At 42.9% G+C, this 17,922-nt stretch overlaps 1 protein-coding gene across 1 annotated transcript in view; it reads right to left on the bottom strand.

Annotated features, from left to right (window-relative positions):
- The window catches only part of LOC108926104 (polypeptide N-acetylgalactosaminyltransferase-like 6), a 134,451-nt gene extending 132,239 nt beyond the window's left edge, over positions 1-2,212 (bottom strand). Inside the window, exons 1-2 of the mRNA XM_018738584.2 lie at positions 1,947-2,212; positions 1,346-1,629 (exon numbers count right to left, since the gene is read on the bottom strand). Coding sequence (XP_018594100.1) covers positions 1,346-1,585 — 240 coding nt within the window. The 5' untranslated portion in view covers positions 1,586-1,629; positions 1,947-2,212. The remainder of the gene's footprint in view (positions 1-1,345; positions 1,630-1,946) is intronic.
- Positions 2,213-17,922: the final 15,710 nt, after the last annotated feature.

Here is a 17,922-nt window from a genome sequence, read left to right as displayed (position 1 = left end):
TTCCGTCGACGGATTCACATGTACACATTGCAGCTCGACAGCAACTCGACAGGCCCGAGAGCGTCTGAAAGCCTCACAGCTGTAACCAACAAGTCGTGTCTGCCGTGAAACATTTCCCGAAGAAATATTAATACACATCATCGTAAAAGTAGTAGTACAATTTTGGCCCATTAATATTTTAGATGTACTTTTCGCATATAAAAGATTAAGATGTCAATAGTGACGCACTCCAAGTCCTCAGCGGCATTTATCTTCAACTCGTCTGCGTATGAAAGATGATTTTCAGCAATGTGGCTGCTGCAAAGCTTTCTTTTGATGCCGCCTGATGCTTCAAAAAGAAGTCTGTCTAGTTGTGCCCTCTTCACAGCCTCCTCCTGCGTGAGAGCTTGGGGTTTGGATCAGAGAGCAAACCATGAGCCTCCACTGAGGGGCAACTTGTTTTTATTGAGGAAGAACAGTAATCGTTCCAAACTGCTGTGTCATATGCATAAATTTATGTAGGATGAAGCGGCTTGTGGGAGTTCATTGCCACAATGAAGTCAAGAAGGTCAGCATATTTGCGTTATGTGTTGATAAGAGAACTTCCCAAAAGTTATGGGTAAAATTCTGCAGGGGAGTTACGATGTAGATGTCGACTACATTAAAAAAGGCAATTGAGTGTTTGCACATTTCTTCACAAGAACAACAGCAGGTGATGTACTTATTAGGGCTCTTTTCCTGCAGTATTTCGGATCCCATGTAGTTTCAATCCCGCAATGCTTCCAATGACTATCACAGTGGTTAGAATTTACATTTTATCTATTTATATGTCTTGCTATTATTATTACTATAACTATTTTTCTTACTGTTAATACAATCAAATACAACATTAATAATAATAATAATAATAATAATAATAATAATAATAAAAACAAAGTGACCAAGAAGCAAAATTTACCCTTAACAGGTAAAACACTTTGTAACTTTGTTAGTCACTTTGGATCAAAGCACAAGCTAAATATCCTTCCGTGCATCATCACCTGAAATGTAGTGACACTAAGTACGTCTACATTTTTAATCCTATTTGCATGGGATCTAAAGCATGATAATAAATCATAGCTAAACATAGCAGAACATTATTTCAATCGGGCATTAAAAGACATGTTCAGAACCACATTAAAACTGGACATTCCACTCCCCCCCTCCCCGACAAGCAGCACATCTGCTGGAATGAGATTAAAGTTCTGGGGTCGTGCGAGGACCCACGCCGCGCATTTGCCCTCGTCCGTGCATTTGTTACATACACACGCGCGTGGGCGAGCATCGCGAACTTCCCCGTGGGCGCAGCCTTGTTCAGGTGTCTCACCTGCTCGGCCGCCTCCTGCGTCTTCATGTGCTGCTTCTCCTTGTAGAGGGACCAGAGACCCACGTGCGGCACGAACACGAGCGCCACGGTGAACACGAAGGCGAGCTGCATGAGCCTCTTGTGCCGCATCTTGAGGGCGAGAAGGCGGCGCGGCGGCTGTAGAAACCCCGGCACGGTTTTGGCGGCCGACGCGCTGCTCCTGTGCAGGTGATGCGCTGCTTGCGTCCTCAGAGCGCTCATCGTGGAGCATCCGACTCCGTCTCCGGCCGCGGGAAAACTTTCACCTGTCAGAGGGGAACACGCGTGCCTCGTATATAGTATATCCCCCCAAAACACAGGCACGGAGACACGGACACGCGGAGACGCGGACACACGCAACTGTTGAAGGCACCCCCACCCCCGCACGTGCGAGGACACCTCCTCCTGCGATGAATACTAGTATAATAAAGTGCGCGAATGCCTCGCGGGAGCCGGTGCGGCACCGATGTGCACCGTGGAAACGGACGCGCTCGTGGGAAGATCCCCTTTATGAGCTCTTATTAATAAGACTACAACGACAGGAGGAGAGACACAGACGGAGACTCGTGGAAATATGACTTACTGTGGAGTCCGACGCGTGTTTTGTAACATCAGCGCTGGCTGTCAGATCGTCGCTTCTGCGGGAGCCTTTCGGGGAGGTGTTTTCGATTTACGGACGGGTCGGGTCCCCGCGCGTTTCCGACAGTACGAGCGTGCGGCGGCGCGCGGCGGCGGCGGCGGCGGCGACGACACGTTGGGGGGTCCTCCCGAGCCGCATGTCTCCGGCAAGCCGAGGCAGCATCCCCTCTCCCTGGCCGCTCCCGCTCCTCGCGCACGAAGCCCTGTGGATCCGCGTGGCAGCGATGCTGATGCGGCGCGCACCACGTGCGACGCGCATTACCGCCGTGACCACGCGCGGGAAGTCCGCGGATACGGGAGGGGAGCGGAGGCGCGCGGGGCTCGCGATGTGTCAATAGCAGTAACATCAGCACCAGAGTACGACGCCCCCCTCGGCCCCCGGCCGCACCTCCTACACACCCATGGTCCCCGGTTACCCCACGGTAGCTGCAGGATTCAAAACATGGCCACGATCACGCAACTTGTTCTGATATTCATAGGGGCGGTTTGAAATGCACGAGCTCGTTGAATTTATCAGGTGTGACACTTAAATGTCATTTACGTAAGATGTAAAGTTACACAGAAAACACAAGGCGAGCCTTTCGGAAGCGCTCCCGTGTTATTCTGCTTGAGCGCTCAGAGGTATATACATATTCGGTCATTTCTTAGTGGTTAGCCATCATTTTCAAAAAGTTATTTTTGTCTGGTTTCCGCTTTGCAATAATAGCAGCGTGGTTATTATAATGAGTAACGTTCATAATATGTTAATTATGGCACATCTGCAGAAGACAGTGCGCCCTGACTCGTGCCTTGACAAAACACAAAGATACACAAGCATCTATTAATGAGATTAAAAGTATATTATTATGATTAAGATTCGTTCTTTTCAACACATCCCATTTCATCTTGCTTAAGTTTTATATAACCGAGAGTAATAAACACACTTCATTGATCTTCTGTTTCACTCTTCGCTGCAAAAGTGTTTTCAAGTGTCTTTGAATTCTGCTCTTGATTATGGACTGTTCCGTGTTTTTCAAAAGAAGGATAAACAAAAAAAGAATCAAGAAACCACTGAAAATAATAATAATAATAATAATAATAATAAAACTCAATTTGAACTTTTAACTGCTTCTACCAACAGATGGTGCTCTAAATCACGTGCAACACGAGGTCTTATTAAACCTAAAATATCATCTTGTAAATGACGTTGACACTCATATTCATAGATTTATATGACAAGGAAAAAGCTAACAGCATTGGTGCAAGTAGCAATACACAGTGTATTACAACAGTATGTAATAATGACTAATAACATTTCTTATCCTTACTGACAGGTACTGATTTGTATGCATATCACTGTATGTCTTTTGACTGCGTGCAGGTTAACGAGGAGAGCAAATGGAGGAGCTGCCTGGTTCATCAGCAGGTCTTTGATATGGACCATGTCACTGAATAACTTTATATGCATAAAAATAAAGCAAATATGATAAAGATGAGAAATTGTGCGGCAATAGCTGATGTTTACAGCTCAGTACTCGCACGAAAATTGTTACCTTCATGTGATATAACCAGTTTCATTCCAGAATGACTGCTTGAAGTGTACATGGGAACAATGTGGGCCAGTTTTGTATATGTTCTTCATCTTATATTGAAAAAGTATGTGATCTCCTGGCCTACGTTATACCGTATTATAAAGGACAAAATGTTGATTATGCTTGTATTGTTTTCAAAATAGTTCTAATGGGGACAGTTTACTTTATAGCACAAGGAAGAAAAAAACACTTGAGGTGACTTCAATTAGTTTGTTGACGGATGCTAAGCATGAAATGCATATAAGGGAGGAATATGTCAGGGAAAGCAATGTACAACAGCTCTTTGTGTTTCAATGAGCCATTACTGCTTAATACTGATTACTACAGATTCCCTGCTAAACCCATTATCTGAACCTTGATGGATTATTAAATGTGCTTCACATGGATTTTTGCAAAACTTGGTATCTAAAAGCATAATCCGTCTAATGGTGCAATATATTACTCTATGCAATTATGTGCAAAATACAGGTGAACTACACCATGGCAATACCTAGATAAGGGTACAATGGAAAGTCTGAAACAATATCTTTCCAAAGCTCAAAACCAGAAATTTAAGTCTTGATATGATAATAAATCATGTTTAATCTGAAACTGTAAAGAAATGTGAAGTTGATTATGTATAAACACAGTTTATCATCCAATTAGCTATGCCCTGATTCAATCCATCAGTACAGCACCCTGCCATTTAATGTGCTTATCTCAGACAGCTTTGGTGTGTATCAGCACCAATCAGTCCTCCTTCTTTAAGTTGTTCTGTACAAAAAATATGGGGAAAGTGGGGGTTTGAATGGAACAAAGGGACAGAATTTTGAGAAAGAAAAAAAAATTTTTCTCAGCGCTTCACATATAAAACACTTGGATATATGTACCATATTAATGAAGTTGTAAATTGTTTCTAAATTATAAATTTAGGAGCTAGAGTAACATCAGCAGCACAATAATAATACATTTTATCATTTATCAGATGCCTTTAGCCAAAGCGACTTCCAATGAACACTATGTAGTGTTATAAGCCCACGCACCTTATTCACCCAAGGTGACTTACACTGCTATATACATTACTTAGATGGGTCACTCATCCATACATCAGGGGAAAACACTCTCTATCACTTACATACTATGGGTGACTTAGAATCATAAATGCACCTGAATAGCATGTCTTTGGACTGTGGGAGGAAACCAGAGCACCTAGAGGAAACCACACAGACATGGGGAGAACACAAACTCCACGCAGATTGAGGTCGATTTGAACCTACACTGAAACAGCACAGGGAAGTTCCCTTAAATTTCCAACCTTAATTCCTGATCTTTAATTTACAGTGCCATGATTATAACTTATGTTCTTTTAGATAATTCACAAGTTTACTTATAACTAACTTCCAAAAACTTCACCCAGTAAAGTTATTTGGAGGTGTAATTTAAAATAAATTTTCTGCTGCTGGGTAGATGTATTGTTTCTTTCCTTAATTCATTACGTACTATACATGTGAAATATTCTCAGAGTACTTGAACAAAATACCTCTTTTGTTTTGGGCCTAATATTTGCCGTTTGTTTACTTCTTTGTTTTTTTATGGGCATTTTTTTCATTAAACAAAACATTACTAATGATGGGAAAATGACAGGAGAATATCAATTTCTTATGAAAATGAATAAATTAATCTAGTCTACTTTGTAAAATGCTTCTTGTTTTTATGAAGCAGCAGTGAAAGAGTAGTATGAAATATGCATATAGGAACAACCGAAGGAACTTTCGATGCATTATTTATTATGATATTTCTGTACCTGTTTATATGGAGCTGAAAATCACTCAACTAACAGTTTTGGGTCTTCACTTTTACTGTATTACACCAACCTCCTGAGTAACCAAAGCTCAGGAAAGGAGTGGTGTTTTCTTAAATATAAATACTTCCTGGGGATCCAAAGTGAGATTAAAACTTTTAACTAGGTTCTAAACTGGGATCCAAACTTTTTCCAACCTTGGTTGCAAGACATGCAGTATTTGCAATGCATCTTGTTTGTAAGAGTTCTTTATAAAGTTCAGAAATGTACATTATTTCATTTAAACTACAAAGATATTACCATGTGGGTTTTTTTTTTTTGTCAAATACTCCAAGCGTCATTACGATGTAAGTAATTAACATGATGATATATATATATATATCATTTTTAGTGTATAATCCATCCACTTGTTACCCCACCCTCAGACAAGGGTGCCTGAGTGGGAGTGAACTGAAAATTGATAAGGAGACCAGATGCGAGTTAGCATGTAACCGGTTCTGGCGATGACTTTTATTTCTTTTACTTTTGACCCTTTTGTCAGAACCAGAGGTTCCATATCACTGCCAGCGCCACCTACAGGATCTATTATTGAACAGCATTCACACACTGGTCAATTATGAACTGTTCTGTAACAACCGAGCGAAATGCAAATGTTTTTGGGTGCCGTCTCTTCCCTTTTTTCATTCAGTTTTGAGCCCACTACACTCTCCCCTATTTTTCTTATGTTCCATGTCATCTACTCTATTATTTCTTCAATAAGTATGGTCATGACAGTAGGAACAGCATGGATGACTGAGCATAGGGTAGTGGTAAGGGGTGTGAAGTGTGCACCAAGCCGGGATATACCACAGTGACTTCACTTCCGCTCTCCACGGTCTGTATGATGGCTGACTGAGGGAGTCATAAGTAAGTACTTCCCTCGGCCTTCCAATCCTTTGAGGTCTCCTTACATTCCCTTCCGTTTCAGTCGCATCCATTCCTCTCTCTACATTCTCTGCCTCTTTTCCACCTTTTCCGTCTCCAACTCATCTGTCTCTCTTTGATCTTCCATTGCTTGCTGGTGACTGGGAAGCTGGGGAGATTGTACCTGTTCATTTTGAACCACACCCGTGTCCTGACTTTCTCTGTGAAAGGACAAAATTCGCTGGCTGTTGCACGAAGGTTGGAGTGGTGTAGAGGGCTCTGTCGTACCTTGTCCAATTTCAGTGGCTGAGGTTCACAGGGTTGGTTACAAGGTATTTGTCTTTGAAGATCATAATGGTAAGTGTATTTTTCCTCATTTGAGTCATCAGTCTCTGGCTTAGTGACAGGATGAGCTTGTAAGTGTCTTTTCTGTCTTACTCTCCTTGTCTCCTGTTTTGCAGGAACTTGGCTTTCAATGGGTAAGTCATTGACGGGCAGTAAGAGATTGCAGTGCAGTATCCTGGAAGTTTGGCTGCCACTTTCTGACTGTACCCATTCTTTCCACCAGCCGGTATACTTCCTTTTCCCAGTAGGCACGCAGTTTTCCTGGGCCGCCTCTCTCAGACAGGTTCCTCACTAGCACTCGGTCACCTGGTTGCAGGGTAGCACCTCTCACTGTTCGGTCATAGTATCTCTGGCCCTTGGTTGAAGATTTTCAAGTATTTTCTGCCGCAATATGGTAAGCTTCTTGCATTCTGGCTGCCCACTTTTGCACAAAAGTATGAATGTCTGATTCCCAGTCTCCAGCTTGAAATTAACAAGTTAATAGCCAATCGCGGAGTCTGGCCGTAAAGGAGAAAAACTGGAGAATATCCAGTTGCTTCATGCCTCGTACAATTGTAGGCATGCACTGTATGGGGCAGGTGGTCTTTCCATTCACTTTTCTTCCTCTCCTCTAAAGTCCGCAACATCTGAAGAAGCATCCTATTCAACCTTTCCACTGGATTGCCCTGAGGATGATATGGAGTAGTACGTGAGCGAGTAACTCCTGACAACTGTTGTAATTTTTGAAACAGGCTATTCTCAAACTTATGTCCTTGATCATGGTGGAGCTTTTCAGGGTAGTCAAATCGAGGAATGAAGTCTCGGAATATCTTTTTGGCAACGGTCTTTACAGACTTATCCTTTGTTGGGTAAGCTTGAGCAAAACATGTGAAATGATCAGCTAGGGTTAGGACATATTCATATCTCCCTTTACTTGCTTCCAGATGCAAATAGTCTATGCTCACCAACTCAAGTGGTGAACTGATGGAAATGAAGCCCATTGGTGCTCTGTGCTGGGCATGAAGGTGCTTCTGTTTTATGCAAGCACATTTTTTTGTCACGCATTCTTCTATCTCTTTCTGCATGAAGGGCCAATAGAACCTTTCTCGGGCAAGATGGGTCACTTTCTGTACTCCCACGTGCCCCATGTCATCATGCAGATTCTTTAGCACCACCCCCTTAAGCTTCTGGGGGAGTACTAGCTGCTTGTATTGTGCTGTTTTCCAGTACAAAATTCTATCCTCCAGTTCCAGTTTGTTCCATTCATACAGTATTCGCCTAGTTTCTTTCTTCAGGTGTTTCCTCTCCTTTTCATTCAGAAGCCAACCTTTTTCTTTCAGTGAAATGATTTCATTGATGGCACTATCTTCTCTCTGAGCTGCTTTAATGTTCTCTGGTGCAACAGCTAAGAGACTTCCCACCACTAGATTACCTTCATCCTCAGAGTTCATTTGCAAGGCTATTGCCCATGGAATATTGTCATCTCCCACCCCTTTACAGCCTTGCCACACTGCAGACACCATTCTGGGGACAATACTTTTATATACTCATTCAAATGGTCCTGGAGTTTTAAAGGATACCTTGACAGTGTGTCCGCATCCGTATTCATTTTCCCAGGCCTGTATTTTATGTCAAAGTGAAAATCTGCTAGTTCACCAATCCATTGGTGACCCACATCATTTAATCTGGCTGTGCTGAAGACATAGGTTAACGGATTATTATCTGTGTAAACCGTGAATGTTGGAGCATAGTAAAGGTAATCACAAAATTTGGCACAAATTGCCCATTTTAGTGCCAAGAATTCCAGTTTACCCAAATGTACATGGTAATTTTTTTTCTGCTGGCGTTAATGTCCTGGACCCATATCCGATGATGTGTAATTTGTTATTCTGTCAGTGGTATAGTACAGCTCCTAGTCCCTCATTTGCGGCATTTGTGTCCAATATAAAAGGCAGTTCAAAGTCTGGATAAGCTAGTACGGGTGGATTGGTCAACATGTTGACGAGTTTTGAAATGACACTCTGATGTTCTGTATTCAATGTGATAGCGGTTCTGGAATGTAACTGCCCTTTGTCTTGCTTGTGACCATTACCTCTCAGACTGCTGGACTGCATTTTGGTGGTTCTACCATTTGTATGTGATGGGCTTTGGAGTAGTTCAAACAGAGGCTTTGCCAGCCGAGAGAAATCCTGGATGAATGACCTGTAATAGCTGAAGAATCGAAGCAATGTGCGAACCTCTCCGACTGTGTGAGGTTTCCTGTCCTTCAGTGCCATCACTGTTTTCAGGTCTTTTGGATCAACCTAAATTCCTTCCTCTGACACCAAGCGATCAACGTACCTCACTTGCATTTTAAACAGCTCACACTTCTTTGGTCAAAGCTTTATACCATGGTCACGCGTACAGTGCAGTACTTGTTTGAGGTGGTCCAGATGTTCACTAAAGGTCTTTGAATAGCAAAGCACATCATCTAAGTATGGGACGCAGCACTCATCTCTAAGACCCTCCAACACTTCTTTCATACATCTCTGAAATGCCATTGGGGCATTTGTCAATCCAAAGGGTATGCAGACCCACTCGTATAGCCCCAGGGTGTGCTAAAAGCTGTAACATGTGTGGATTTACAGTGGGGCTCAGGTTAGCATCGTAGGAAGGTCATAGGTTGAGCAAGCCTTGCCAGAGGTCAGAATCCAATCCCTTGAGAGCTTGTTAGCTGGCAGCCAGCTCCATGTCACGGCAGCCAAGGGGACCACTATACCATTTGAAGGCTGGATTAAAATACGATAACACAGATTTCTTAATCCAACCTCTTTCCAAAAGATTTTGCACATATTCCTTAACTTCTTTACACAGAGGTTTTGGAATAGTGTTGTAGTACTTCTGAACAGGGGTGCTCCACTGTCTAACAGCATCTGAACTCTGACTCCATTTAAGTGACACATTATCATACACTTACTGCTAATTAACTGGACAACAAATTTCTCTTTGGTTCCAGGGCCTTGTCTTTGTGGTCTTTCTGCTTTTAGCATTTCTTTCTGGAGACAGTTTACCATAGCATGGGACACATGGTGTGCAGTGATCACTGGTTCTCCCTCCCCAGCAACCTTCCCAAGTTACCAGTGAGTGCAACTGCCCTGGTTCTGAGATATATTCTGCTTGCATTTTCCCTTGGTTTCAGGTCCAACCAACTGTCTTGTGCCTGATGAAGCTGCCAGGATGTCTTCTGGTGCTCTACTTACCAATGGAATGACGATAGTCTTTAGACTCTTAGCCAGTGCAGACACTTGTGAAGTCAGTTCTTGTATGGCAGCACAACTGGCTTTAACTTCTGCTCGAGTCTGGAGATCATTTTGAGGTGGACTCAGGAGGCCAGTGAGGTCTTGCAGGACTGCTTTAGAACAACAGATTGGGATGTGCTCTGCAGACCACATGGGGACGACATCAATAACATCACTGACTGCATCACGGACTATATTAATTTCTGTGAGGACACTATCATTCCAACCCGGACAGTACGCTGTTTTCCTAATAACAAGCCTTTGATTACCAGTGACTTGAAGTGTTTGCTGAACCAAAAGAAGAGAGCCTTCAGGTCTGGTGACAAGGACGAGATGAGAAGGATACAGAGCCAACTGAAGGTGGCACTGAGGAAGTGTAAAGACTCTTATAGACAAAAGCTGGAGAAGAATAAACTCCAGCTGAACAACATGAGGGATGTATGGAGAGGCATGAAGCAGATCACAGGATATAACATCAAAGATCGCCAGCAGGACAGCAGCCTGGACAGAGCCAATGAGCTGAATTTGTTCTTTAACAGGTTCAGCACTGGATCCCCTGCTGGCCCTCCCCACACCAGACCAGTCTTCACACCCTCTTTGTCACCCTCTTATGCCTTGCATCGTATCCACTCCCACCCCCCACAGTGTACGTCTGACCACAACCCCCCAACTTCAACCCCCATGAATGTGACCATCGGCCAGGTGAGAAGACAGCTGGAGAGACTCCATCAAGGCAAGGCTGCAGGCCCAGATCACATCATCCCCCGGGTCCTGAGGTCCTGTGCAGCCCAGCTGTCTGGCATCCTGCAACGCATCTTCAACCTGAGTCTGTTGCAGGAAAGGATTCCTGTGCTATGGAAGACATCTTGTTTAGTACCGGTGCCAAAGATAGCCATCCCATCTGGCCCCAGTGACTTCAGACCAGTTGCCCTAACGTCACATGTTATGAAGGTACTGGAGAGACTGGTGCTGAAGCAGCTGAGACCACAGGTAAAATCTAGTCTGGACCCTCTTCAGTTTGCCTATCAGCCTCATGTGGGTGTGGATGATGCCGTTGCCTATCTGCTGCATCGAGCTCATTCTCACTTGGATGGTAGTGGCAGCACTGTGAGGATTATGTTTTTTGACTTCTCCAGTGCCTTTAATACCATCCAACTTCTTTTGTTGAGTGAGAAGCTGCTGGGGATGGGTGTCAGTGCATCTACGGTCTCCTGGATCTCTGACTATCTGTCAGACAGGCCTCAGTTTGTACGGCTGGGGAGCTTCCTGTCTGATGTTTTGGTTAGCAACACAGGAGCGCCACAGGGAACTGTTCTGTCACCATTCCTGTTCACTCTGTACACCTCTGATTTTCAGTATGATACTGAATCATGCCACTTGCAGAAGTTCTCTGATGACTCTGCAGTGGTGGGGTGTATTAGAGATGGACAGGAGTTGGAGTATAGGTACCTGGTGGATAACTTTGTGGAGTGGTGCAGCAGGAATCATCTGCTCCTAAATGTCAGGAAGACCAAGGAGATGGTCCTCGACTTTAGAAGGACAAGAACTGCAGTCAAACCCATAAAGATTCTGGGGGAGGAGGTTGAGACTGTTCAGAAATACAAGTACTTAGGTGTCCACTTGAACAGCAGTCTGGACTGGAGGGATTATACTGATGCTGTGTACAAGAAGGGAATGAGCAGACTCTATTTTCTGAGAAAGCTCAGATCTTTCAATGTGTGCAGCAAGATGCTGGAGATCTTCTATCAGTCTGTTGTTGCGAGCGCCATCTACTTTGTCGTGGTCTGCTGGGGGAGCAGCATCAATGCCAGAGATGCAGGCAGGGTGAACAAACTCATCTGTAAGGCCGGTATCATCATTGGACAGAACATGGAGACGTTTGAGTCGGTGAGGAATAGGAGGTCACTGAAGAAACTGCTCTCCATCATGGACACTCCATCCCACCCACTTCACAGCACACTGCAGAGACAGCGAAGGTCATTTTCTAAAAGACTCTTTCAGCTCCGCTGCCGTAAAGAACGGTTCAGGAAATCATTCCTACCGTTCGCAATAACTTTGTACAACAGCTCACCTCTGCATGACAGATGAACTATTCAGCACTATCCATTCATTTTGTTACTACTTCATAATGATTATATTACCTTTTTGTACAACTTGCACTTTACTGTTGCACTACATACTGTTTTAATTTATTTATTTAATATACTTTTTATTCTTTTATTCTTCCAACTGTATACATAATTGTACATACTTATATTTTTATTTTTATCTTGTATTTTTAACTTGTATTTTTCCATATGTTTTATATGTTTTTTAAATATATATTGCAAGTATTTATCTGACTTGTGTTCTGCTGCTGTAACATAATAATTTCCCTTGTGGGATCTATCTATCTATCTATCTATCTATCTATCTATCTATCTATCTAACTATTTTGCCCATTATCATCATCCTGTTGTGCTGAACTAGCATTAGCTACTTTGAGCTTATGGGTCTGGCCTAGCCGTTTTTGTCTCTCAGCCTCCTCACTAACTGACTGTGTTATTTGCTCAAGGATGAAGTCATTTGTAACATGTGGATTTGAAAGGACAGATTTAAGGTCTCTCCTAACATAAGCACATTTTTCATTCAGGCCCTGATACAGGGAACAAAGAAAAACGCCTTGAACTAGCTTGCTGTCATATTGAAACTCAGATCCACTTTGTTGTGAAACGAATAACACTCTTTGCTTTACTCCCACCAGGCTATACATAAACTGCTGAGGAGATTCCCTGTCTTGCTGTTTTGCATTGCTCAACTCCTGAAACAGTTTGGTGCTACTATTGTCTTTGAGATGCGCTTGCACAAAACGCTTCAGCTCAGCTACAGTAAGGCCATCGCTGGTGCTAAGCATCTCTTTGGTTTAATTATCTTGAGCACCATTCTAATGACCTCTGTCTCAGTGAATTTCTCCTCTAATCCCTCATCAATCTGTCTACAAAGGTTGTTGTAACTCAAATCAGAATCAACATCAGATATTTGACCACCATGTATCTTGAATTCTCTGTGGGGAAACCATGATACAACATCAGACAGTTTAACCACACCCGGTACCTGTTCGGTTACCTCTGACAGTGGTGTCATTGGACCAGTCCCAGAGGGTGCTCCTACTCCTAATACTGATTTTACTTGTGAGCTTGCTGCAGGGGGTGAGCCCATTGGCTCTATGAACTCCACTGACTCAGTGCTCTCATTTCTATGGGACACAGAGTCTGTAGTTGGTGATTGCAGTGCATCAATGAGGTTACGGAAGGCAAGCAAGCAGGCCATCCCTTGGTCCTCCAGACTGCGCAATTGTTCACTTCTCAAGAAGTCAACAAGGAAATCAAAGAGTTCCATCTCTGTCACCTCCTCTGTTGGGAAATCCTCTCCTACCTCTTCCTGACAAGAGATTGCAAGTCTATACAGCACACTGGTGTTTGCAGCATTGACCAGGTGATGAAGTTGTCTCTGGATGTCCCACAGTAGCCCAGGTAGTGCAGCCATGACTGAATACGTGAAGTCCGTCGCTTAGCTAGCTGATCTCCGGAACTTGCTTTCAGATTCCAGCAGTTCTGTGATTACTAGTAACCAACCACTATGTGGCACTAATCCCAGACAAGCCCCCAAATTGTTACCCCACTCTCAGACAAGGGTGCCTGAGTGGGAGTGACCTAAAAAGTGATAAGGAGACCAGATGCAAGTTAGCATGTAACTAGTTCTAGCGGTGACTTTTATTTCTTTTACTTTTGACCCTTTTGCCCGAACCAGAGGTTCCTTACCACTTCCAGCTCCACCTACAGGATCTATTATTGAACAGCATTCACATACTGGTAAATTATGAACTGTTCTGCAACAACCGGGCGAAACGCAAAAAAAAAAAAAAGTTTTCAGGTGCCCTCTCTTCCCTTTTCTCATTCAGTTTTGAGCCCACTACACATGCATCCATTATCATTCACCACTGGTCCAATGCAGGGTCACAGTGGTCCAGAGTCCATACTGAAAACATAGCATGCAAGGCACAAGTCCATCGCCTAGCAATCACATACACTCATTCACTGACACACTCATACACAAATGGCAATTTAGCGTGACTAATTCATCTGATATACATCTTTTGACTGTGGGGGGAAACCAGGGTACAGAAGAAAAGCCAGGGAGCACATGAAAGCTCCTAACAGTCCGAGTTAGCACTGAATGCAAGATTTTTAGGATATTATCTGCAGTGTATATAAAAGTATGCCATAAATGAAAATAAACTAAATATACGGCAGATTAGAGCCTTATAACACCTTTGAACGCACACATTAATTATATGGTGCCATAGAAAATCACCCCCGAGGACACTTCTTCGGCTCTGCTGGTAATCCCAAGTCAGAGCGGTAATGTACAGATTTAAAATACTGCTATTATTTTATAATGAAGGCATTATAAGCATTGCTCTTCAGTATTGTGTTGTGATGAATGCTGGGATGAGCATCTTCTTCCAATTATCAGTATCACTGCAGTAAAGCAGTATTATGTGCCTTTTTTTCTTTTTACTTGGACTGCTGCAGTGAATTTAGCCTAAGCCTTCAGTGGCTACAGGTGGTTCATCCTGAGGGACCGGCAGAATTAGTCAGACACCATCTCATCATCTTTTAGCCTTTGGAACTCGACAGGTTTTCCGAATGAGAGCACCATCTGTGCAGCTCTGTTTATTTCAAAATAACTCTCTCCTCATTGGAAAATTGCTCATTGAACCCCCACATCCAAAGTTGCTTAATGAAGCTCTTGGTAACAAATATGCTGCAGGATAAATACAGGAGAGCAGCATATTCTTTGTATTTCTCGATCTTATACCTCACGATGCGTACGTGATTCAAAACGAAAAATACCGTGTTTACTGTTTCTTTTTCGTGGATTCGGAAACGCAGGACGCCATCTCTGCTTAATTTCTCAGGAGACACCCATGTTTGACAATGTTGGAGTTAATCTTCAAACCAGCAGCCTCCCCATTTGGCATGTTCCATGGTCCTCTGATTCAACCTGTCGTAGCCGAAGCTCCAGCTGCCGCCAGCCCTTAACGTAGACAGGCTGCTCGACCTCTTGATCCCCAAAGGTGCTTCTATGTCTGATATGTCTGCTATAAGCCTTTAGCTCCCTGACAGCAGATCCGTCTCTGTCTCCCATCCTTTGTCAAGTGTTCCCAGCCCCCTCAGGTGTGCTTGTATTTGCTGTGGCCTTCCATGTGCTCCCCCCCTGCAGTCATATTCCCTGCCCCCCACCCTCAGTAGTTCACCCCCCTGTATCAAGTGGCCACATTTACCTCCCAGCTACTTTGAACCCAGAAATCACTTTCTGACCATGCACTTCAGTACCAGGATGCTGTATTACATTTACTAAGTTATCAGACACTTTCCTCCCAAGCGAAGTATAATGATTATTATCTTCTATTTCGCTGAAATCTTTATCCAAGGTGACTTATGCTGTACAAACTCCCCACAATCACTCACCTTTCGATACTGTGGCCCTATTTAATACTTTTTCACTCTTTTTCACACACTTTCATATACACGTTAAGGATGGAATTGGACAAATAATGGCACGTGCTCATCACACCTGCTGGGGACATCTTACTATTAGCTACACGAATAATAAAACAGGTGTAGTGCAACAGAATGTGCTCTGAGCGACACTCAGAGTTATAACTGCATTTAATACAATATGACAATTAAACGTGTGAAATTTAGACACGAATCCATTTTGGACACATTCCTTCATCAACATTCCAGTTCATCTGTGCATGACAGGATGATGGAATGAAATATACGGTATATACCGAAATATGTAATGTATATGGTGCGGAAAGCCTGTGGCCAAAACGTGTTCATGGTTAAATCTGACGTTGTAATGAATGCAGCTATAGGCTTTACACTCACTTGGGACGTTTTTGAGTCACCAGTGCACCTGAAACACATGTCACTGGACTGGGGGAGGAAACCCACTCAGACACGGTGAGAACATGAAAACTCCACACGGACTGAATGCTAATCGAATCTGCGTCTGCTCCCAGAGTGAACCTGCTGTGCCACTGTGCCGCCCCATTGACCTGCAAGCAGATAGAATGAGTCTGCAGACAGTGGAGAAGAAGCAGAAGCAGCCCAAGGTTACCTCTGATCTCAGCTGCCAGCTGCCGCAGCCCTCCTTTCCTCACCTGTTCCCTCCCGGCTGCCAAAGAAACTCACAGCGAGTGTAAAGTGTAGTCTGATTCCAACTGTTCCCACCAACTATTTTTTACACATTCATCACTCCTTAGCTTCACACCCCCAATCCCCAAGCTCCTTCTTCACAGAGCATCTTAAATAAAAGGCCTTTTGACGTTGACCAGGTCTTCAAGTCAGAAAGTGAGCTTGGGTTTGGACAGTGTCTGCCCTGAGCTCCCTCTTGGCCTTTGCTCTGCTCTCAAATGCCTACTGCTGGGTCCTCTGTAATCTGAGGAACCATCAAGCTGGGAAGCAAGTCCCAGAGTAAATTCTCAGCGCTCTTCGCCGTCTGAGCGCCAATCTGTCAGCAGGACCGTGCTGCTCATCACCTGTTCAACACGGTCTGAAAGGTCGCTCCTCCAGCGCAGTCCAGGGTCCTGCAGCTGCCCAGGCAAATTATCTCAGAATATGAGAAAGTTGGGCTTTATTTGAAATGTACCAATATATGAAATGTGCTACATGATTTATTCCTGGCATCAAACATCCATCTGTACAGTACAGCTGAGAGATATACAGTGCTCCACCGACAACTTGCATTAAAAAGGAAAAACAAAATCAAAAGTGTTCACACAGTCATGGTGATCAGACTGGCTTGTTAGTCACTGTCCTCTATTTGTCATTTATTTGCTAAAATGTACAGTTAAATTAATATATTGATTATTACACTCAACATTGGATGGATGTTGGGATGACCGAACAGTTTAGTGCATCATTACATTATTTACTTGTTTAAATATTTCTGGGAATTTTGGGGGAAAACATCAATAAAGTGGAACTCCAGTTTAAAAAAAAAAAAAAAAAAAAGTGATTGGGTAGAATAAAACATTTAATAATGTCACAGAAATTTTTCATTATAAATGCAGATTTCATAACAAAGTGACATAAATATTGGAACATTTCAAACATGGCACCATGATATTTTTTTTTTCTCGAATTGAGCATTGGAAGTAATCATAATATGCGCCATCCTCCTCCATCACATTAAAATCACCTGTTTAAATAAAGAAAGAAAGAAAGAAAGAAAGAAAGAAAAAGAAAGAAAAAGAAACACAATTATTCAGAGTATATGAAAATTTGGAATGACTGGTCAGTCACATGACCAGACTTGTCTCCCCCTTATTATTCCAGTCGTACAAGCATGAACCGTATACAGATTAATACATTCTAAAAAACTGCATATCAACTGAGGAGGCATCGGTTTGTAGATCTCTTATTGAAGCAAATAATTTGGTCATGTCCTAAAATTCTAAATGTTTATGCTTTAAATTAGTTTTTGTTAGCCATCAGTCAACCAAATGCCAAGTAGATATGGTATATCTACTTTTAGTTATTATAAACAGACATAAAGTACAACACACAGTAACACTGTAGATCATGTTGTGCTGTTAGAGGCTGATTAAATTATCCTGCACATTTGTTTTTCTCTCTTGATCTTGAAGAACTTTTTTTCGATGAGTAAGCAGGGCACATGGAAATGAAGCTACATGCATAACAGGCCTAATTGCCCCAGTATAGTTTCCAGACTGAATCACAGCCTGCAGCAAGCGGAAGCTGCCACAGAAACACCCCAAGTACATGAAACAGGCCGCACACCTCCAAGGGCCATAGAATCTGGATTTCTATGAAAATGTATTGATGTAGCCAGAAGCTGTTACCAAGTTTTCCTGCATCTAAAACAAAAACAGTTAATTAATAACGGTTGATTATGCACATTGCATGATATGCTAATTTTGGCCCCTTTATAAAATTAGTTTTAACTCTGCTAGACCACCATGTAACAATCATCTGGGTGTATGAATTG

The sequence above is a fragment of the Scleropages formosus genome, chromosome 3 (assembly GCF_900964775.1).
Source record: "Scleropages formosus chromosome 3, fSclFor1.1, whole genome shotgun sequence".
In the NCBI taxonomy this organism is placed as follows: domain Eukaryota; kingdom Metazoa; phylum Chordata; class Actinopteri; order Osteoglossiformes; family Osteoglossidae; genus Scleropages; species Scleropages formosus.
Note: the sequence above shows the minus strand (reverse complement) of the source record. Positions and strands in the feature narration are given on the sequence as shown.